Source organism: Grammomys surdaster, unplaced genomic scaffold (genome assembly GCF_004785775.1).
Source record: "Grammomys surdaster isolate TR1022 unplaced genomic scaffold, NIH_TR_1.0 137, whole genome shotgun sequence".
In the NCBI taxonomy this organism is placed as follows: domain Eukaryota; kingdom Metazoa; phylum Chordata; class Mammalia; order Rodentia; family Muridae; genus Grammomys; species Grammomys surdaster.
Genome location: NW_021604595.1, coordinates 6749046 through 6772881, shown reverse-complemented (window position 1 = coordinate 6772881; position 23836 = coordinate 6749046). Strand labels below are relative to the sequence as shown.

Genomic DNA, 23836 nt, shown 5'->3' with positions numbered 1-23836 from the left:
TATATATATACACATATACATATATACATATATATATATGTCAAAAACACAACAGCAATGCACAAAAATCAGCAAGTCACACAGCCACCTCAAAACTACTTGTAGATAAATGGGAGAAATAACTAGTGAGGCCCTGTCTTAAAGGGTGCCACTATAACTGCCAATGCGTGTGGGACGTAAGACACACACCTGAAGGAAATACAGTGCATGTGACAGGTTATGCTTCATTAAAGAAAGAAAAAAAAAAGTGTTTCAATGGATGTAACTTCTGGGGGAAATTGGAGAATCACCAAGTACTCAATTTTGACTTAAGAGCCAGAACAGTTTCTAGACAGTGTGAATCTTGGCTGGCTCTCCTTCTCTGTCAGTTGCTGCACTGAGAGCTTTAGTCCATGACTGAATCACACTGCTAACATTCAAGAAATGGTTGGCAAGCCAACCAATCCAGGCAGTTTCCTCGGGAGCTACTGAAAAAATAGGCTATAAGGAACAAAAAAACAAAGATGACAAGAAAAGAGGAAAGGAAGACTGGAAACCTGGGAGGACAAAGGTCCAGAAGACACTTTGGGCCAACCACAGCTGCAGGAACTCCCTAGCCGTTGACTTCCGGGTGGTGCTCATAAAGGAAAAGAGAACACTATTCTGTACAATCAAAAAGTATTAGCAAAGTTTTACCTTTAACTTCAAACCATTCTCTTTGTGTGTGCTGTTTTGCACAAACATGTCTAGGTCACTGAGAGTCTGCACATACAAGGTGACCTCAAGATTATAATGGAGCATGTCTATTAGCTACTGACATCACTCCTGTCATGTCAGTTACTCGGTGTCTGTGGGGAGGAAATACACAGTAGAAAGCAGTGCCAGTCACAATGCACACACACCAGAATACAGCAAGCGGTGCATCTAGGTCTGGGTTACATGTACAATGATATTTGCACAAGAACAAAAGTGTCTAATGTATTTCTTAAAACTTATCCTCTTTTAAAAGAGATACACAATTGCATGTGTGATCTAGAAGGTTCTCAAAATCCCCAAAACACTAAATAAAAACAACCCATAATCAAATATAACTCCAAATAAAGAATGATGAGGAATAATTTCAGAATCTCATCTACATTTCTGTTTTGCTCATATCCTCATCCCTAGCCAAAACAAGGTAAATCTGGGAAAACAAGGGGGAAAGAAGTCAGAAGTACAATTATCTTTAGGCGAAAATTGAACTTTTCACATAATTCAGTGTAATCAAGAAATACTTCTGAGATATGGTCACGTAATGACATTTTCTGAGTTTCATGTTAGACCAAAGACACAGTGAGATTATGGGAGTCTAAGTATCCAAAGGGAGTAGATAACCACACATTCCTTCATCTAGCTCAGTTAGCACACAGTTTTGAGAGTATATACAGTCAGGTGACTCGAGTATAAGAAAGCCTAAGAATTCCTGAGCACATTTTGTATATCAAATATCACCTAAATGAGACATTTCCAACAGTGTGGTCAGGGACAGTGTTTAGGCTCCTTTCAAGGAGGTATCCAGCTAGAACTTGTTCACAGCATCACTAAAGTTTTCCTTGCCCTTTTCACTTTCATTGCTCACATGTCTGACTTAAGGACTCCATGGAGAAGGAGAAATGAGAATATAGCTCATTTATTATCATATTAGAGATCCCCCAAATAAAAATAATGCTAATTCTCATTTAACTGGGGGTACATTTTTCATAGAGTTTAAAATGAGTATTTCCAGTTTTAGAAATTTAGTTTTAACTTCTAGTGCCATATATACTAGCAGATGTAACACATTTAAACAAAAACCGTTGGAAAACTCCCCCCCCCCCCGTGTGTGTGTGTGTGTGTGTCAGTGCTTGTGTAAAATCCAGAGCCTCCTCCAACACAGGTAAGCACCTGACCACCGAGCTGAACTGTTGTCCTCCATCAACAATTTTAAAAGATTGAAACATCAGAAATATTAAGAATCAATAAAGAACCCTAAACCAGCCCTCAGCATCTTGCAAAGTACTGTTTAGATGCCTAGAAAGTTAACAGAGGCCCACATGCTAACTTTCGTAACATTCCTCAACAGGTACTTCAGAAGAGCTGCATAGGGATATGTATTGGTGCTGTAGACTGGAATGTACTCAAGAGAGATGCACTTAACATTGAAGCGTTATAAAGATGTAATCTGAACATCAGAAAATCCTCTAAGGCAAATGTGGCCACTTTCCTGATGCATGACTCTCTGTTTGGACCAACTCTTTTCTATCTAGTACAAAACAGGAATTTAACTCTCTTGATTGCTAAGGATTACCACCAGAAACTCAACTGTCATGTTACCCAGCAGATGATGTGCTATGGCGACTACTCTACTCTTCCAACTTCAGCTTCTGAAGTGTAAGACATAATGCCTCTAACTGAGGCTGCTGTGCAAGTAAGTAGTTACTGGTGCTGGCTTTATAGGGTATTGGGTACTACCACAAGTTACTGATCACTAAATTCTCAGTTCAGGTTCAAAACAAATACAAGTAGTCATCTGCCTTTTTATGTAATCTCTAATAATTAGTCACAAGGGCCATTAAGTGCGTCTCCCTTTGCTTTCTAGGCTGTGCTGTGTTGGGATGTGACATGTTTGTCACAAGCAATCTCAGCAGGTAGTCCTATTTTTGGAAGTCCTGGAAATTTAGGAAGACAGGACCTAGCAACAGGAAGTGGATCCCCGGAACCTTGTCTCTGAAGGATATAGACAATCCCAGTTTCTTCCTCCCTTTGCTTTTCTCTGCCGTGGGGTAAAAGCCTCTTCCTCCATGTGCTCCTGCTTACAGTGTCCTGCCCTATCAGGGTCCAGAATCAACAGGATTTGGGGCTGAATGGAGGTAATAGACGAGAGTTATAAAGGAGAATATAAAGTGATTTTTCTAGTTCTACTTCTTTCACAGATTTTGTTTTTATGGTAGTGGATGAATACATACTATATTTCATAGTGAAAATGTAAAAAAAAAAAAAAATCCAACGTGAAGCCCCAGAGCATCCGAATGGCTGTTCGAACTATACCGACATTCACTGACATACACTGTAGTCTATCAGTCTGTGTAATTTTGGTGTGTGGTGTTTTATCTGTAACAATTCAAATTTATTTTTATTTTTATTTTTTTGGTTTTTCAAGACAGGGTTTCTCTGTGTAGCCCTGGCTGTCCTGGAACTCACTCTGTAGACCAGGCTGGCCTCGAACTCAGAAATCCGCCTGCCTCTGCCTCCCAAGTGCTGGGATTAAAGGCGTGCGCCACCACTGCCTGACTAACAATTTTTAAAGACTCAAAAATCAATAGAATTAAATGCAATCTAGCTTAACAAAGCATTCCATCTTCAACTAATACACAAAACTGTGGTTAACTTTTTACTGAAATTTTATCCTTATCATCCACCACAGACATATCCAGAAGAGACTCCAAAATGTATTTTAACCATTCTAGATATGAAATATGATCTAATCCTTCACTGATCCCCATAAAATCAATTTAATTTGCTGCAACCCTGAATGTTTACTAAAAATACACTTCAAGTTTGTGGATTCTGCAGCACACTGCCACTGCACAGTAAGTCACAGGGGACACGGTGCTGCTCTGAAGCACAACTGGCACTTATGACTGTGTGTGTGCGAAACCCAATGTTCTACATCATGACTGCCTGATGCCATCACGGGTTCTGACTCACAAATGAGCACAGTTCTGAGGGGAAATCCCAGGTACAAATTCCCAGGAATTTTTACCATTTTGCTCAATGTTTAACAAAACTCTATCTGGCACCTCTGACACATTTGTAAGTCTCAAGGGAAAATACATGATATGGTTTGAATATGAAATATTCCCTCAAAAGTTCCTGTGTGTTTAAGTCTAGGTCCCCACGCAGAGCTGAAGTCAGTGGAAGGTCACTGGATGATTGCCTGCAAAGGGCAGAGTCTGTCCTTAGCCCTGTCCCGTCAGCCCTGCTCTACTCAGTTTCCAGCACTGAGGTTCTTTTACCATAGACCCAGGAACAACAGTGGCAAGTGAGAACAGGCTGAAACTCTACAATCAGCCTCCCAGGCCCCAGGGATTTATCCCAGAAAGCAATCGACACTCGTACCTTCAGCATTTTCTTATTTGCTGTGTTCTTGCCACACTCCCTCCTCAGCTGCTCACTCATGGCTTGTAGCTCTCGGCCAAAGTGAATCATCCTCTCTATGGCAGCCTGGCTTCCTCCACACAGCTGGCGTCTTAACTGACTGCAGTCAACTTCTGTAAGCAAAACACACACCAGTTCACTACTTATCCAATAGAAAACAAGAAATGACAAGCAAGAATACAAGCTTTATTTTTAACGTTAACATATCGTATATCCTTTAGTAACTACTTCTAGTAGTTCATCTAAACACACACACACACATTCTCAAGATAAGGTCTTGTACGGCTGCCAGTGACTTCCCAAGGGCTGGGGTTACAGGAATGTACCACCATGCCTGGCTACAAAACACAGAAATTCAAAAACTTTTATGTAGAACATTGTAGCTCAAAGCTATATTTTATGTGTCTCAAGAGTCTGGAGTGCAACATTCAGTGTGCAGCCACGAGACAAGAACTTTTCAGTGTTTGCAAGGAAAGTTAGTGTAACTTTCTAAACTATATGAAACAAGATGGGGGTGGAGGCATGTGAAACACAGTAATTCCTTCTTGGGCTTTAACAGACAGCAAATAGAAACAGAATCAAATGTTCTTCGAAGTTAAGACCCCAATAGAAACCTATGGTTTTGTATATTACTAATAAAAAAGACCAACTATACTATTAAGGGAAATGGTGCCTTTAGAAGTATTTTATATTATACATGTTGACTAATAATACTTAGTAACTGACACACTGCACTCATAAAAATCACTATTAGTAACAATATTCATATGATGATGAAGAAAATGGAAACATTAACAAGTAACTTGATATAATTAACTTTTCAGAGATGAATTCACCTGCTCCTTACAGCGACTAAGATTTATTTTACCCATTTTACAGATGAAAAACTGAGGCACAGAGCAGTTACACGTTCTGTCTGAAGTCAAGCAGCTAGTAAGTGGCAGTTGCAGCTTTCAAATCCAGGTAAATCTGGCTCTAGAACTCTTGCCCCTACCCAGTGTGTATAAGTGTCCCTAGATACAGAGAGTCTTCCATCAGCAGGGAAGGTCAGACTGTCCCTTAAACAACTTCAGTGATTACCTTTCAGTCTCAAAATACAAAGAAATCTAACACTGATGCAAATTATAACGAATAACTTATAAGATTCAATCATTTTCATTGATAAGAAAAGTGAGTCATTCTACTGCATAATTAAGGCACTGTTCTAGAGAAGTCACACCTACTGACAGCACTATGTATGCCACAGGTTTGCATTTCATGAGTTTAAGAGATCAGTTTAGTTGAATTACAACATAATTTCTACCCACTTGGACTCAGTGACTACTCTGAAATCGGTGTAAAAATGTTTTCTATCTCCAGCCTTCATGCCGAGGCCGTGCAAGTACAAAGGAGAACTGAGCCAGGAGAACTGACACCTCCCTCAGGAGCCCAAAGGCTGCTCACTCTAGCAACCCATGCTCACAAGTGTTATGTGAGATGTTTCATCATCTTGAAATCTGGCTTATGCTTAGGTGTGAATCAGTCCAAGTAAAAACATAACCTTGTAGCCACCATTTTTTTATTTAAAATGTAAGAAATATCACTGCAGACCCATTTCGGTGTCACACTCTTCCATTTCGTGGTCATGCTTAGAGCTACCATTTAGGAAACCATTGGATGAAGTTTCTCCAACTCCATTGGAGTAGTGATCTGTTTCCATGTCTACATCATTACTGAAAATGAAGAAAACAAACCTAATTTTAGAAATTGGTTTAAGATAAGTTACTACCACACAACTTCACAGCCTATAAGAAACTAATTTTCATAAGACAACGGCAATCTGCAAACGAGGTAAATGAGGTTAAATCTCAAATGTATCAAAGCACACAAAGAGCTGACCTTTAACAAATCTAAACTCCTGGAGATGAAGGAGCAGAGGCATGTGCACAAGTGTAACAACTGTTGTCACTTTACATTACTATGTCAACGTCACGCTTTAGCATAATGCTTATTTATCAAACTCAGACCTGCACTTTTTTGTTGTGCCTGAGTATTTCTGAGACAACCGTCTCCACTGCCTGCAAGAATCATTTCCACCATTTAATGGAGAAATTTTGCTCTCTGAACTGATAAACCTAATTCAAAGAACCTAGTGTACTGCTTCCTTGTCCTCAATATTCGGCATGGTTCTAGACTGTTTACAAGTTTCTACAGTTTTCCATATCTACATTACTGAAACTTAGCTTTGTTACCTGTTCTTGCTATTTAAGATTATGCTGTTTTTAAAATAAATAAATAAATAAATAAATAAATAAATAAATACCAAAGTCCAAGGTATTCTGTGTCACCCGCTTCCAGCTTCTCAGATCTAGACAGCACTACTGTCCAGGCCGTCTTATTGGCTAGTGACTCTAAAGGACTATTAAATTTTCACTTTCATTTTTATTTTTACATGATCTATGTTGCCCAGGCCTTGAACTTACAATCCCCCTGCCTCCACCTCCTAAATAGTTGAAATCACAGGTATGCAACACCATTCCCAGCTCAACCACTTTAATTTTTAAACAGTAGCCAAATGTTTTTTGAACAAGCCCCATGCTTGTGCTCATCCTGCACTGTATCAAAACAAAAATCAAACCGTAGTACAGATAACCCACTCGTCGACAGCTGACTAGAGCTGTACACGTGCATATCACACCTAACACTTCCCCACTACTCCCCCAATTTTCCTGTGCAACAAATCTGTAAGGTAAAGAAAGACCAGGGAGCATCCTGGAAAAGGACAAGAACTGTTTCCAAGGCAAAGGACTCAGTTTGTTTATTAGAAAAATCTCATAAATAGAAAAACAAAGTTTAAACTTTAATATCTTTACTGTCATAGTTTTCAAACGTCAGCTTTTTAACATTTCAGACAATCTGATCTAGTATTTGAGGGGCATCTGTTTATCTCCTCATGCACTCACAGGCATTTAAGAGAGCCTTGCTGAACACTATGTTCAATGTTCAGATGTTATACAGCTCTCCAAGAGTAAAGGCCTGTGCTCAGCTAGTTTGTGGATCTGAGTGGTGTCCATCAGTGCGCTGTGCAAACTGTTCATCAAAAGGAGTGGTACAGCATGTGGTGTGAAGGCACAAAGCCAGGAAAATGAGGGAACAAGTAGATAACTGACATCTCCAAGAGGTGACACCTGGACTTGGGTCTTAAGGGCAGAAAAGGAGTGAGTGGGTTGAGCGCTTCAGACAATGGAGAGAGAAGCACAAGTTCCTAAGTCAGAAATCCTGGTAAGAACTTTCAGCTCTGCAACTTACTACCTAATTAGTGACCTTAAAAAACAGCATTGACTTTCCAATATTCAGCTAAAATTTACATCTGTAAAATGGTTTAAACAGCTAATCCCATCTTTATCAACTTCACAATATTGGTGCAGAAAAGTCATTACCCAAGTGCAAATACTTCTTTCTGGTTAGCAGTTTTAAGAGTACTTGCTAAGTTTACTGACTTTCCTTCTTTAATGCAAAGGAGGATGGTGTATCATCAACCCTGTGGCTAAGCAAGAGTGCAGGTAATAATCAGTCTACTGAGCAACTTCCTGTCAAGAGGCAGCATCTAAGAGAAAATGTCACAGACCAATAGAAAACTTACCACTGAACAAAGGCAGAACTCTGTCAACAATCAAAATACCAACTATAAAGTTCTAATTAACATTTGGGTTTCCCATTCAGAATCTGCTATATTTTTATTCTAAGAGGTCGACTTGACTGTGACAGAGAACCCTACCCTCTACAGCAGTTATTTTTCCTACTGTTCTCAGTCTTTTGTGCCCTGCCCCAAGATCCTGGACCTTTTATCCTCTAAAGTTTCTGTCGTATGTGATAGATAATCTAGGAACTTCAGTCTCTTTTCAAATTTTCAAATATAATTTAAAAAATTATAGTCACTATATTACTTGTTATGAGATTCCATGCTAACAGTTGGTTCTTCAATAAGTAATTTCGAACACTGCTTGAAAATGCAGTATTTCTGGTTCTAGTTACAGGAAATGCTACATCACTGGGCATGCTGAACACTCATAAATTTGTTCTTAAATGCTTATATTCAAGTGATTATACTGTAAGGGTTTTAGGAATCCATTAATGTTAAATCTGAGTGTTTAAAGGCACATAGTATGTTCATTAAGCTATATTTTATGTCTGTTTGTTTTTCGAGACAGAGTCTCTCTACGTAGTCTTGGCTCTCCTGGATCTTACTCTATAGGCCAGAGATCTACACATGAAGAAGTTTAAAAGCCTATAGGAAACAGAATCCCTACCCTTTTACTTTCTGAGAGTCCAGAGCTGTAGACTGCAGTGTGTACTACAGAAGTTCTGCAGACATTATCAGTAAAGACGGCATCAATGCCCTGGCCATTCCTGGTAATACAGAAATTGGGGAAGTCACTTTATTTACCTGGTGAAGTTATTAACTTGCTGTGATCTTGATACATTGATACTGTTTAGTTCCGGTACATTCAAACTGGATAACTGGTGTTTACTATGGCAATATGATTGATGTGCTTTATTTGATATTACGCCATTGCTACAACTTTCAAAGCCTAAGAAGAAAACAGAAAAAAAGTACAACAGACAAACAAACAACAATTTAATTAGGTTGTAAACAATACTTTTATATTTTGATTTTATATTTAATAATTTAGAATGTAGGAAAGCCAATAGTGTAATTAAATGGGTTTTTAAAAGCATGATAATGTATTAAAACTTCATTGTAACTATTACTTCCTCTGAATTTACTTACAGATCTCACTTAATCCGTACAATTATTGTTATGAGGGCACTACAGGGTTTACAACAAGGGCAAATTATGAGAACTGGATTAATGATTTCATTGGAGTGCTAACATCATTGAATACTCTTACAAATGCCTAGATGGTCCAGCTTATCTACACAATATATCTGGACAGCACGTTGCTCTACTACACTGCATGCCATAAGAAATTATAATATGGGACTGGAGAGCTAGCTCAGCAGTTAAAAGCTCTCCTGCTCTTGCAGAAGGCCTGGGTTCAATTCCTACCCCTACATGGTGCCTCACAACCATCTGATAACGCCAGCTCCAGGGGATCCAACACCTTTCTGGCCTCTCCTGGCAATGCACACATGTGGTACACAAGCATACATACATGCAGGGAAAATACCCATACATTAGACTGAAAATATATGTTTTTCTCTAAAGAAAGAAATCAGAACACAATGGTATACATTTATATACTTTGACATAGAAAAGATTACAATAAAAAAAATCATGTGGTTTTGTGATGTTTTTCTGCTCCGTCAACATGCATGAGGCCACTTTATATAGTTTGTCACTGACAGAAATGTCTTTATGTTGCATATTATAATCATCACCTTTTATCTATGAATATACCAACTGTACGATATTCAAAAGTGATGTCATCTTGTGACTGAGGATACAGACATGCAAGTCTTGTCCTCATCAAATGGGACAGTGACTCAAAAAGCCTGAGGTAAAGCAGTGCAGCCTGACTGTAGGAAAGAACAGAGGCGGCACTGACGGGTAGTAAAACTACCTTATCTGTTTTACAAAGATGAATACAGGCTTGGCAGGCTCGGGAGCTGGAAGGATGGCAGATGAAGGAAAGGAAAGAAACTGGAGGAGGAGCAGAAAGGAGACAGAACAAAAGAAAGATTTTTTTTTTTCTAAACAACCATAGTGTACATGTAAGGCTTTGGGGATGAACAGATCCTTACACAGAATCAGTGGATATTACTGACAAGCTTGTCAGAGTTCATCATTGACAATCACCCACAAGACAATGCCAACTGAAGGACAAAGCCAAGTCCAAATTGTGTCTTTGTAACTTAAAAGGACTCAAGGAAGCTTACTGGAGCTGCAGACTTAAATGGATAAAGAATTCAAAAGGACTAGAAAAGCTTTCCAAAATTATGATATTTTCTGTGGAAGCCATAAATTAGAACTGTTTTCTACAGTAGTTGATAGGCATACAATAAAAGAGGTCTTCAGTTTTAGATTCCTAACCAAAGCTTTTAACACCCTGCCTTATCTGGCCATATCTGAATTGCTTCCTGGAGTCTAATGACTAAACCCAGGATAAAGTACTGCAAAGCATGCAGTTACACATGTTAAAGGTAAGTAGGGTTTCTTAAGGTCCATTTGTACATTGCAAGCTGTATACCGTAGATGCATAATTTGTGAAATCTAAATGTCCTTTCGACTTTATCAAAGCTGAGGCCTGTACCTTGTACTCTATGTAGCTGAAGGTTTTAGACAACCTAATAACATCTGGGTTTCCCATTCAGAATTTGTTCTATTTTTATTCTAAGAGGTCAACCTGAAGAGGTTATTTATTAAAGAAAGTGACTAATTTCTTTCTTAAAAAACCAAGTTTTAGTAAGAATGTTTATCTGTCTTAATAGATCCTTTAATATTTACAAAAGAGCAGTATTCTGTCTTTTTGTAAAGGAACTAAAAGTTTTATGTTAGGACTTCTGGGTTGAGGAACCTTTTGATTTAAAACCTTCTTGCACTTATAACATATTTATTAAGTTTTAACTTCCTTAAAGAAATTAAAGCTTCTGAAAGAAAACGCATCCAGTAGCAAGAATGACAGGACAAGTATCTGGGGTAGTGTTTTACTGACATACCTGTAAGTACTTTTGCTGTGGAAATGTATACCTAAATAAAACTGTATGTGGCTATTCAAGCCACTCATGTAGTTCAGGATATGAAGACTGTGTGTATTTAGCTTACTATATTAAATGAATATTATACATAGCTTATAATAAGTAAGGATTAAAACTGCACTTAAAGAGGTCAAACTTTGTGAAACTTATTGGTACTTCTTAACATCTCTAAATCAGTACCTGGGGGAATACTTGTTTAACCCACTGATTCAAGAATAAAATGAAAAATCAAACAACAAAAATAAAGTTAAATACATAGAGCTAAGAGTCCATGTGGGAAAGAATTAAAGAGATGCAAAAAGAGAAGAATGAGGATTAGAGAACGATCTGTAGACGTGATAGCAAGCGAGCCAACAAAGGAAACTGTAATTAAGAGGACACCAAGGGCCAGAGTGAGCAGTCAGCAAGCTGAAAAAGGGACAAGAAAAGAAATGAACTTGTAAAAAAGAAGTCAGGAATGAGTCAAGAGACAAGAAGTGCAGCTAGGCTCGGTAATCAGTGGGACAGCATAGCCAGATCACATTTAAATCCACACTTTATTAAATCCATGATTATTTTCTCAGTATTGTCAATGGTTTTAGTGGCAACTTATTTTGAATGATGACATGTATTTGTGGAAATCAATCTCAGATTCCCATGACTTCTTGGTATTTGTCCTAACCATGTTCTCTCATGTGAAGCATGACATTGTACACATACAACTGGAAAGAGGTACAAAAATGTTTAGATTAAAAAAAAATTTAACTAACAATTACATAAAGAAGAGTAAAAATGTAAAAGAGGTCACCTCACCAGACAAATGTGCAGTACTGCTTTTGCCTGGGGCTAGGCTGTGGATGCTCATTCCGTGACTGGGGCTCATGCTTGGACTACTAAAGGGCCGAGGACTGACGGGATAACTGTCTTGAGATTTTGGACTTCGGCCTCCCAAACACCGCACTTCACTATCTGTACCATTCACCATTTCTATAAACTGACGTACTCTGAAAGAAAAAAGAAAGTTTACTTAGGCATAATCATTACATCTGTATACAGCTCTATTAAAATAGGCCACGTTTTAAAACTTAAAATCAATATTTTACTTGACAGCATATCAAGTGAGTAAGTAAGCAAGATTTGGCACACGTGTACCTTCACAGCCTTCCCCTGGCCCTTCCTTGTCCAGCCCAGGCTGCATACCAAGCTCTCAGCCAAAATGGTCCTCAATTGGCTTTTGCTGTGAGGCAAAATAATTGACCTTTGACCTACAAAGACGCTGTACTGCTTAGAAGATTAGAATCCTAAGCTCAGTAGCATCCCAACTTCCTTTTTGTTTTTTGACACAGGATCTCACTTTGCAGCCCTGGCTGGCCTTGAAATCTCAGAGATCCACCTGTCTCTGTCTTATGAGTGGTGAATTAATTAAAGGCATTCTTTTTTAAACAACGAAGATTTTTTTTTAAATGTTAAATTAGGATGTCTAGAAACCTAAATGCAGACGTAAGTGTTGATGATGATGTGGAAAGACTGGAAACCTTCTACTACGCAGGAAGTTAACTCAGAGGACGAACCAAGGAGAACAGTAGATGGGGTCTCAAAATGTTGAGCACGGCAATGATCCAGCAATTCTACTTTCAGATAAATAATCATAGAATTGAAAGAAAGTCAGAACTTAAGCAGATGCTTGTATACCTTTGTTCTCAGCAGAATTATTCACAATAGCAGAGACAGACAGAAGCAACTCCATCAACAGACATAAGACTAAACAACACACACTGCCTTACACGGGATGGGATGATCTTCAGCCTTCAAAGTTAAGGAACATTCTGACACATGCTAGGAATAGATGAAACTTAGGGAGAGTATGCTAAGTAACTAAGCCAGTCACAAAAATCAACAGTATATGAGGACTCTGGGCAGGTGAACAAGGGAGAAACTAGTGTCTAATGGGCAGTCTGAAATAGAAAAGCCCCAGTGATACACAAAAATGCAAGTGTATCTAAATGTGTAAGAATGGGTAAAAGAGCAAGTCACATTTATAGTTTACTATAACTTTTCACTATGTCCAGAAGAGTTACTCAAGTTATCTTTCAAGAGAAAATTGGGATTACTGCTAAGTAAGACCTTCACATTTTGAGAGACATGGAATGATAAAAGCAAACACAAACATCATGTGCACAGTGACCTTAACACAAGGCATCTTCTGTTTGCTCACACATGCTAAGATCTGCTCTGCTACTCAGATACACATCCTTCGATCCACATGTTCTTAAAAATATCACTTAAATGTGCTATAGTATAATAATCATATGTAAATATCTGGAGCAAGGGAGAACAAAAATCAAAACTACAAATTATGAAGATAATTTTATTTTCTTAAGACGTATAACATATAAAATAACATTTACTAAAACTTACTTTAATGTGAAAAGGAGATTGGGATTTCTTTCAAGTAAACTTGGGTATAACTGTTGTGTTGTTTCAATGGCTTCTCCCATTCGTCCTGCTAACACCAACTTCTGAATTCCTATTCAGAAATAAGGACACAATATTAAACTCTACAAAAGCAGAGACAACCTTAAAACTATTCCAGAGAACAAGTAACAATGAAGACCTCTAAATAATTATTGTTACACTCTCTTTGTCTAAATTTTTTAAGTTTAGATTAGTAAATCCAAGAAAAAAATTAGAAGACACAAGTTACTTCAGACACTACTTTAAAATATCATGAATAAACATGTAAATACTACAGGGAAAACATCCATTGAACAGTATTATCTTCTCAAACAGTAAGATTTAGAAGACTATAAAGAAACAACACTTAAATGCCTTATTGGACCTTCTGATTCAGGCCTGGAGCAACAGCCGTTGAAGGGGTTGGAGCTCTGTTAGACTAACACTGAGCTAGTGACCTTCTCTGCTGAAGGGGAACATTAAGGCAGCGAGAGCAGCATGCTTGTGTGCTACAGCACGCTGCGCCTGCCGTTACCCTAGCCATCTTGCCTAGGAGAAGATTCGTCCACCCAGCATACTGTTGCCTGTTTGCTGTTCCATCTTTCCACCCGACCATCAGGTGGTGGGATCTACACTCCTGGGCCAGCAGCACTGACTTCAGAAGGTCTAACTTACATCAGCTGTCAGGCTGCCTTGCCCTAATGAAAACAGTACCAGGCACAAGGCCCTAAGCAGTAACAGACTTATAACCAACACCACCTTAAATTTAGGCAGCAAATTAGAAGGTATTTAAATTTCTTTCAAAGAAAAAACTTATTTCATATACTTATCTCCACTACTCATCAAGACTGGTACCAAAACAACAAAAGGAAACTTTCTTTGTAACAAGTGCTTCTTATCTCTTAAAGCTTAACAAGGCTTTCCTGCCCCATCCTCCACCTACCAGGTGCAGACACCAAACCCAGAGCATCAGGCTCATCAACAACCTCAATCCCAATCCACAGGAAAGCAATTTTTTTTTAAATGGATACACAATGAAAGCATTTCTTTTAAGATGCATTTCTACATTTAAAACTCCAGTGTAACTTTTTTAAAACAAATTTTCAAAACTGTCATGAGTGTGGCATGAGGATGAGAAGCTCAGGGCCAGCCTGGGCTACATGAGACCCTGCCTCAAACACAAAAGCTTCCACCTTGCCACAAACAAAAACACTCACAAAAACAAACAACTCAAAAAGTCAATGAAAATAAATTTGGAGGCATCCACTTTAAAACAATATATCGGGAAAATTTTTAATAAAAAAATAAGTTTTCTAAAAGTTAAAACAACCAAACTTATTATTTAAAAACAAGTATTTGCTGTGTACCACAGTATTCTTACTTTGTCTATTCTTAATGGAAGCTAATTCTTCTAGAACAGTCTGGTCTGTAGATCTGGCAAAGGCCTCTGCTGTGGCACAGTACCCATGGTGGACTAAATAAGATGAAACCATTCTTAAAACAAAAAGAAGAAACACATCTTTTAGTCAGGAGAATACATGCTTCAGACTACAATTTTTGTTAACAAAGTACAACTTGGTATTACAAAATCAATCTATTTTCTTGAGGCCAGGCTCTTCAATCTTCAATTTTAAAATAAATTGAAAGTAACATTTTGCTCTAGTTATGAATAGTCCAAAGGTAATTTAAAATAAGACGCAAGCGTTAAAATCGTCTTTCTTACACTTAATTCTTGGGTCCCTATTACCCCTGGTTCTTTATCCATGTTCCTATTGTTCAATCCTATTAGCCAAGATTTCTGTCTCACCTTTAATTAGACATCCCAATAACATGTTAGTTTGGTGCAAAACACACAATTCTGAGATAACTGATTAATATTTGGTGTTCTGCAGTTCCAACTACTTTCTGTGCTCATCTGTCAAATGAGATGAGACCTCACAAATGTGAGGAGAGACACTGATATTAGCCCAGAACAGAACTCACAAGGGAACAATTAAACAATGTGAAATCAGTCTTGCATCAATTTGATGGTTTTGAACAGAAAATTAATTGTGCAAGACTTAAAGATAGTGAGACATTTCTAAGACAACAAGCTTGCTTTTTAAAAGCCAGTAACTGGTTAAAATGTAGCTAGCAAAACCGGTAATCCAACAATGTTAATAAAAAAACCTGTTACCTCCAACCACTATCTTCCTTAAACAATACACAAAAAAAGTTTTCTTACAATTTTAAATCAAAGAACCTTTAGTATACGTGCTACCAAAGCAAGCACTTGAAGAATCTTTACAGTAATTGTAACATACTTTAATGACCATGGCACACTGATGATATATTTGAAGATGCTGGCTACTTTACTGGCCTAGTTACACAATCAGAGAATGGTTTAATTTAATGGTATTTAATTTTTGTATACATGCAATCTACATCAGTCTTTAACAACTGTCACTTAATATTGGTGATATCTAGGCACTGTCTCTAGACTTTTGACAGATACATAGTCTAAAAGAGTTGACTGTCACAGGAATTCAATTCTCCTGCTGCTCTTTATGAAATTCTATGAAATAAAACATATAAAGTCACTCTACAAAGCTCTTCCTCATAAGAGATTTAACACTTACTTTCTTCTCTGCTGCTGGCCATCCTCCATTATTATTAATGAATTCAATGTATTTATGCTGCACTTGGGCTAACTCCACAGTCATTGCTCCTTGGTCTTCATTCCCTTTATCTTATCCTAAGTGTCTAATGGTAACTTATATAAGAAATAGCATTAAAAATAGTTACTAAGCCTTTTTTTATTTCTAAAATTACATTTACTTGTTTACTGTGAGTATGCAAACACACATAATGGCACACATGTGGAGGTCTGAGGACAACTTTGTAGGGGCTTGTTTCTCCTTCCAGTATGTGGGTCCCAGGAATACAACTTGGGTGAAAAAGCCTGGCAGCAAGCCATCTTTCCGCCATCTTGGCGGTACTATCTTTCCTGCCTACATTTTTTAATTGTAATTTAATTTTTGAAGTCTTTTGGGTAGAAGCCTATGAGTAGATTCCTGGATAGGAACAATTAGAGTCTCCCTGAATTGAAATGTTAAATACAAAATAAAGAAGGGGTACACTGCAATCATTAGAGTCACCCTGCTACCATTCTTACAGAGAGAGCAACCCACACCCCTCAGGCCTGGAAAATGCCGTGTGCCCATTCTGGCTGTACTCTCATACTTCTCCACACTGAGAGTAAGAACCAACAACCATTCTTTTGCTCCATATGCATTTGAACTGCTGCTGCTCAAGGCCACGTTACTAAAGCACAGAACCCAAAACATACAATCTAGGTTGCTCCTCTAAACTTATCATCTCTTTTTTGTCAACATTTTTAGAAGTTTGACTGTATAACCTACAGACTTCATTGAGTCATATGACTATGGGTAAAACCGAATTAAGCTACTTTTACAATCAAGTGTCACTTTACTACGTCCATCCAGTTAAGTCAGACAATCACAATTCTGAGTGTGCTTAAATCAATGCCACTTTTATCCCAATTGGTGAATTATTTTTTGAGATTAAAATATAATCACTAGTACATACAGACAATTAGGATTTAAACTAGACTTCTGAATATACATCTTTGAATACAAAAAGAATAGTTTGCCTATAAACATTCAGTGTTTAAATCTGTACATTCAAAATTCTTTGCTCTTACTTTTGGATCATGGTCTGCCATTCTCCTTCTCGGTCCCCAGTAGGAAAGCGGTCTATCTGGGCCTGTATTTTGGTTCTCCATTCTCGCATGTAGTCTTCTATATCAAACACAAAAGGATGTTGCCCAAAGTTGGCATCAACCACTTCTCCTGGTGTCTGAAGCCCCACAGTAGGATACAAATTTGGCTGTAAGACAACATATTTCTTTAAATATCTACTGATTATACACTAAAGATTTCATTACCTTTGCAATGCAGGAATAGAAGCATAAATTTATATAATGAGTATTTTAAAATCTCAATCTAAATATGAGCAGAGGACAACTAAAACAAAACGCATTATGTGTTGAATGAAAAAGTGTTGTTTTCTTCACACTAAAGATCAAGAATGGATGACTGCTGGGACCCTGCTGCATAATCCAGGTGGCACTGTATTTCTAATGCATGGTAATCTACCCTGTGCTCTTCAGAATATCGTATCTCAGTTATAAAGCTTTAAAATCAACTCAGCCTTTATATAAGCTGCACATCTCAAAAAAATGTACATTATAGCTAGTTCACAGAAAGTACCATTTAAAATTTACTACAATCATTACCAGAACATTTGTAAGGCCTGCCTTTACAAAGACAGTGATAAAAACTTGTTTTAAGCAAGACACAGTGTCACCATAAGGATTCATTCTCATTCTCCCCCTCCCTCTCAAAATATGGAATGCTTCATGAATTTGCAGGTCATCTTTGCACAGGGGCCATGCTTATCTTCTCTGTATCGTTCCAATTTTAGTATATGTGCTGCCGAAGTGAGCACACTGTGGAAATGTTTTAATGCAAAACTAAAACCTCAAATGTATAATTTCAAAGGAAGAGACAAGTCTGAATATGCAAACTAAAATGCATTCAAATGTACCCTATGATATTAGAGAAAAAACTCATGAAATGTAAAAAGAAGTTATCTTCAAATACACCCAAAATGCTAGATTCCTTCTTTTTGCTGTTATTGCTTGTTCCATCTAAGGAGATCATGAGTGTTCACTGAATGCCAGTTTCACTCCTTAAAGTCACCTGGGAGGTGCCTACTGCCATTACATAGACGGACAAATTGAGAACCAGAAGTTAAATAACTTTCCCAGGGTTGCTCTACTACCAACAAGCAAACATAGCACACAGGATACCAATGCTAGAGTAAGTTTCATCTTTATCCTGGGACTCCAAACCCTCTCACACTTTAGTGTCTGGATTTGTGTCTTTTTTCTTTGCTTTTATTTGTAGTAATCACAAGTATCTTCACTACAAAACAAGGGAAAGATATTTTGTAGCAGACTGAGGGTGTATTTAAAAATAACTTCAACAAGCAACACAAATCAGAAACAAAGTAATATGACAAAATAAATACAAAGTTTTATTGGATTATTAAGATATATAAGACAAAGTAGTGATTCTTTGTGGTGAGGAGATTACAATTATACATTTTATACTTTTTTTGTGACTCAGGGTAGCCTTCAACTCAGCCTCCCAAGTGTAAAGATTACAGGTGCGATCATCATGCCTAGCTTTAACTCTTCATAGTCAGCAGGTCAGACACTCAATATAGCCTTCTAATTTCAACGCTTAGAAAACTTGAGACCTGAGACCCAATCCAAAAGCACATAGCTTGTTAATAGCATCATGTAAAAGAAAAAGAAAAAATTCTTCTAGCACGACAAACTTCTCATCAAAATCCATCACAGAATTATTTGTAAGACAAAAATATAAGGAACCAAAGACATCAACAAGGGGACAAGACAATTCTGTCATTTCAGGACAAAAACTATAAGCTTGAGGAGCCACGGTTTATCATGCATTTATATACATTTAGAATATAGATAGGAAATTCCTTTTTTAAAAAGTTATTTTCCACACCAGGCAGTGGTGGCAAACACCTTTAATCCCAACAGGCAGATCTCTGTGAATTCCAGGCCAGCCTGCTCTACAGAGAAAGTTCTAGGACAGTCAGGGCTACACACAGAGAAACCCTGTCTAAAACATCTTATTCCTACTAATGTACATATTCAAATCAATATTTAAGAATTTAAGTTTTGTTCTATTATAAATATTTCTTCTAAAATCAGCAAAATAACAGCAACAACAAAAAACAAAAGCAATTAACTTATCTGTGGCAGCTAAATTTCAAGTCAGCTTGTAGCCTTCGAAAGTAGCACTGTTTTAAATGAGCAGGGGACTACAATGATGGCTGTGCAGTTAAAAGCACTAGTTGCTTTTGCAGAGGACCCAGGTTTAGTTCCCAGCACCGACATGGCAGTTCACAACTGTCCATAACTCCAGTTCCAGAGGATCCTATGCCCTTGAAGCTTCTGTTGGCACCAAACATGCATGTTGTATGCAGATATACATGCAGGCAAAATGACTATCCATAAATTAAAAATAAATCTTAAAGGAGAACAGCTAATGATAACAAAGGGAATATGTACCCAATTTCAAACTGAATTGTTTTTTTTTTAAAGATAATTCTGAAATGAGAGAAAAATCTTTTTAAAAAACATAAGCTCTAGAACTTATGTAAGGTCCCAGGAGGCTGGGAAAGGATCATCATAGGTCCCAGCCGAGCTGGGTCTCAAACAAGTAACAAAAGGATGTAAGGTTGTCAGAACTGTGTGAACATGCTATGACCAATTAACGGTACAATACAGTCAAGGACAAGATTGTTTTGCAAATAAACTTCCCCAGGATTCAATGTTCTAAATAACTCAAAAGAACCCATAGATAAGGGACATATAAACACTTTCCAAGCAATCCCTGTGAGGGACAGACTAGCGGTTCCATTTTTCTTGAAGTAGAAAGTGAAGTGCAGCATGCGTATGTCCCAGAAGATGTTAGAGCCCTAGAGACGCAGGCAGGCCACCAAAGGAAACCTGAAAGAACTCCCACCACATTTACCTTGCTCAGTGACAACAAAGTTGCCATTGTTTCACCCTACATGGGTGTGGGGGAGGCCACCACACATCATCAAAGTGGGTCAGAAAAACACTACAAGCAGACAAAAACCATGCATTGCCTAAAACCAGGTATGCCGTTGCTGAATGATCCCTGGCCAATCAAGAGGCAAAGAGAACAAATACAGCATAGACACCCAGTGATGCTCAGCGCATCAACAAGCAAAATGCCCGGCAACAAAACCATGTAATGAAAGATTCCCCCAAGAGCCAAAGATGTCATCATCTTACCTGCAGAGTTTACCTGCAGGGTAAGCTCACTAGGTAGGACAGTTTACTGTGAAAGCAGGAGAAACTGAGTTCAAGTCCTCAGGACCCATGTAAAACCTAAAACTGGGTCATGGTTATATGTGTCTGTAATCTGTGATAGGGGCAAAAACGGTGGATTTGCAGAAGCTCACTGGAAAACAACAAGCTTCAGGTTCAGTGAGAGCAATAGAGGAAGACTCCTAGTGTTTCTTTACTTTGGCCTTGGCGTGTGTGTGTGTGTGTGTGTGTGTGTGTGTGTGTGTGTGTGTGTGTACACATAGTCACCCACACAAAAAACTTTACACCAGCATACTTTGCTACCCTGCCTGTTACTCCCCACAAAGCTAATTCCCTTCACTTGCACACTTGCTTATTGAAGAATATGGTCACTATAGTGGTTTTCCTAGTAAATCATTTAACAGCAAAACAATATTGTGCCAAATGTAACTGGTTTTTAAATCTGATTGTTTTCTACTAACCCCTTTTCATCACCAGTTATTCCCTATGTCTCTACCTCCATTTTAACCAAGGCTCTGCGGTCATCCAGTCTCCTCCCTGTCTCTATTAGGTTCATTCCTAACAGACTTTCTCTACTCTGCTAAAACTTCCCTGTCAGTGTTACCAGGGACCTCTGTTCTACCTAATGCATGGTCAGTTCTGGGCTGGGACATGACAGAATGCATCTCAGCACGGACGCAGATGTTGATGATTTCTGTGGTTGTTCGAGTGAGCAATGTCGCCCATGGGTTTGGGCATCTCAACACTTGGTCTTCAGTTGGTGATATTGTTTGGAGAAGTATGTCACTGGGGACAAAGCTTTGAGAGTTCATAATCCCCTCTCTTCCAAGGTCTCCCTGCCTCATGCTTGTGGTTGAAGATGTGGTCTCTCAGCCTGCTCCTGTTACCATGCCTGCTGCCAAGCTTTTCTGAGATAAGAAGACTCGTATCCCTTGGAACCACAAGTCAAAACAAGTTCTTCCATAAGCCATCTTTGGTAGTGATCTTTTATCACTTTTTAAGATTTATTTATTTATTTAATGTATGTGAGTACACTGTTGCTGTCTTCAGACACACCGGAAGAGGGCATCAGAGGGCATATGGCTGTGAGCCACCATGTGGTTGCTGGGAATTGAACTCAGGACCTCTAGAAGAACAGTCAATGCTCTTAACCACTGAGTCATCTTTCCAGCTCTCACGTATCTTTTTATCTTAGCAACTGGATGGTAAGTAATACAGTTCCTTCCCTAGATTCATATCTTCAGCTGGCTTTCCCCCAGGTATTGTCTTTCTTACCTCACTAATTACTTCTTAATTTCATTTTGATAGTTCCTTATTTTCTCCTAAACTTACCATGTTCTAGAGAACTATCTACTTCTCTTCTGTGTCAACACACAGTTGGAGTTATCCACGTGCAGTTAAAATTTAACTCTTAACTGCCAATGGCTCCAACTTTACCACAGATAATTCTTTTTAATTCCAGTTTGCAAACCCAACTGTGTATGTGACCATATTTGACTCTTCTACCCAACTAAATTGCTCACCCTGCCCCCTAAAATGCTCCAAGAAATCCTGCTGTGATATCTAGCAGGAAGGTTATGGCAGAAGGATGACTGAGCAATTGCTCAAACAGAAACAGGAGTTTAGGGGCAGATGGGGCAACATGGAGAGCCCCTGTCTTAAGATTTAAAAAAAAAAAAAAAAGTGCTGTGGTGTAGCTCGCTGATAAGCTTTTACCAACCATGTGCAAGAGTCTGGGGTTTGATCCTCAAACACAAAGCAATAAGCAAAGCAAAGTGCTCTGTTTATCACCAAGCAATCCTACCTCCACCATCAACTCTTTCAAAGGTTCCTCAGGCCCACCGTCTTAAAGTCCAGTCCTCTTCCTTTTTGTAAAAAAGATGTATTTATGTGTATGTGTATGATCACAAGATTACAGAGGCCAGAAAAGGGTGTCGGACACCCTGGATCTGTGAGCTGCCTGGCATAGGCTGTAGGAACTGAACTTTGGTTCTCTGGAAGAACAGTGCGTGTTCTTAATTGATAAACCATCTCTTTAGCCCCCAAATCCTGTCTTGGACTCTGCCTGGCCACTTTCTCCCCCCTTAAATACTCTTGTCATGCATATCCACTGACATACTCTGTTAAAGTCTCAGCTCAAGTTCCACTGTGGGCAAAGCAGGCAACTTCTACAACTTTCTCTCCAAAGTCATAAACTTCAAAATATCACAATTCACTATTTTTCATGTACTCACTCTGTAAATTTCCTTACTTTAGACACTAATCTCAAAATCCAACTCCAGACATCTTTACTGGCTGCTAACTGACCCAAAAGCACAGGAGCTGATGATGACACCTTAGGTGAATGCAGTTACAAATGTACAGCCCTAGCTGAACAGTTCAAACATAACCAGGAAGCACATTTTAAATGAACACATGGTAAGAGAAGAGTGTCTTGGGGCTGGGAGCATAGCTCAGTGTAAAGGAATGCTTATTGCATGGGAAGCCACAGGTCCAATCCACAAGCAAAGCTTTCTGGGTATTTTAGGTCATCTCACTTATGCTGTGCAGCAGGATGCAATGCATTTCGGAGCATTATCTCTGAAGCACGCTCCAGAGGACCAGAGAAGGGTCCTGGCACGTGTGATGCCCAGCACGTGTGATGCCCAGCACGTATGATGCCCAGCACGTGCACTTAGGATGAGGGAGGCTACTCCACATGTCTAGTTCTAGCTTCTTGAACGTCTTTGAGTTAAAAACAAATAAGAATCTTTCAAATAAAATTATGTCTTACCGGTAAGTCGGTGAAAGCAATACCTAAAAAGGAAAAAGAAAGGTATTAGTGGCTTTTTTCGAAGGCAGGTAATAACAAAAAGCTGATATCTAACTAAAGCAAAGGGAGAGAACAGGAAAGGGAGAAAAGGTGAAAGAGAAGCCTAAGTCTGTGTGACTGCTGTCCTAGAGCGCATCAGTCCTACTGGCCACACACACTTTGTTTCTGGGATACAGAGTTTTAAAGTGATCTTAGATGATAAGCCTTCAGAGCTATAGGAGAACACTGGCTACAACAATGTCAGATTTGACAGCTTCCCCCGAAAGCTGTATTATCCACCTCAGCACTAAATGCTGGTCTAGATTTAGCTTTCACAAAATGTGAGGTAGGAGTTAAGCACTGTAGTGCATGCCTGTAATCCCAGCACTCAGAAGACAGAGGCAAAATGAAGTCATCCTTGGTGACACAGCCAATTCAAACTGAGCTTGTGGCACTCTGCCTCCAAAAATCAAAAAGAAATAAAAATTAGGTAAAAGGAACAGACATTTTCTATTTAAAAAACAAAAAACAAGCAAACACAAGAAAGTATTGTACTTACTTCTAAAACAACAAAACACAGTTTCTTGACAGGACATAGCAATACATGCCTGGTATCCTAGCACACAGGCAACTGAGTTACAAGGAGCACTGTATGAGGCCAGTCTAGGCTACATGCTGAGATCTTATCTCAAAACACAACACAATAAAACAAATCTATTCTTTCTTGAAGGATGGAGAGTGCTCCGAAGTATCCCAACAGGAATTTCAACATAGCCATGTGCCAAATAGAACTGGAACAC

General features: G+C 38.6%; 1 protein-coding gene and 1 non-coding gene across 2 annotated transcripts in view; both read right to left on the bottom strand.

Moving 5' to 3' along the window:
* Ranbp9 (RAN binding protein 9) overlaps positions 1 to 23836 on the bottom strand; it is a 77901-nt gene that overhangs the window by 6896 nt on the left and 47169 nt on the right. The window contains exons 5-12 of the mRNA XM_028763304.1: positions 23019 to 23041; positions 16991 to 17175; positions 14669 to 14781; positions 13252 to 13360; positions 11647 to 11837; positions 8582 to 8726; positions 5746 to 5867; positions 4117 to 4268 (exon numbers count right to left, since the gene is read on the bottom strand). Coding sequence (XP_028619137.1) covers positions 4117 to 4268; positions 5746 to 5867; positions 8582 to 8726; positions 11647 to 11837; positions 13252 to 13360; positions 14669 to 14781; positions 16991 to 17175; positions 23019 to 23041 — 1040 coding nt within the window. The remainder of the gene's footprint in view (positions 1 to 4116; positions 4269 to 5745; positions 5868 to 8581; positions 8727 to 11646; positions 11838 to 13251; positions 13361 to 14668; positions 14782 to 16990; positions 17176 to 23018; positions 23042 to 23836) is intronic.
* On the bottom strand, positions 17690 to 17796 carry LOC114617700. The gene has a single exon (XR_003710850.1). It is a non-coding gene; the product is annotated as a U6 spliceosomal RNA (small nuclear RNA).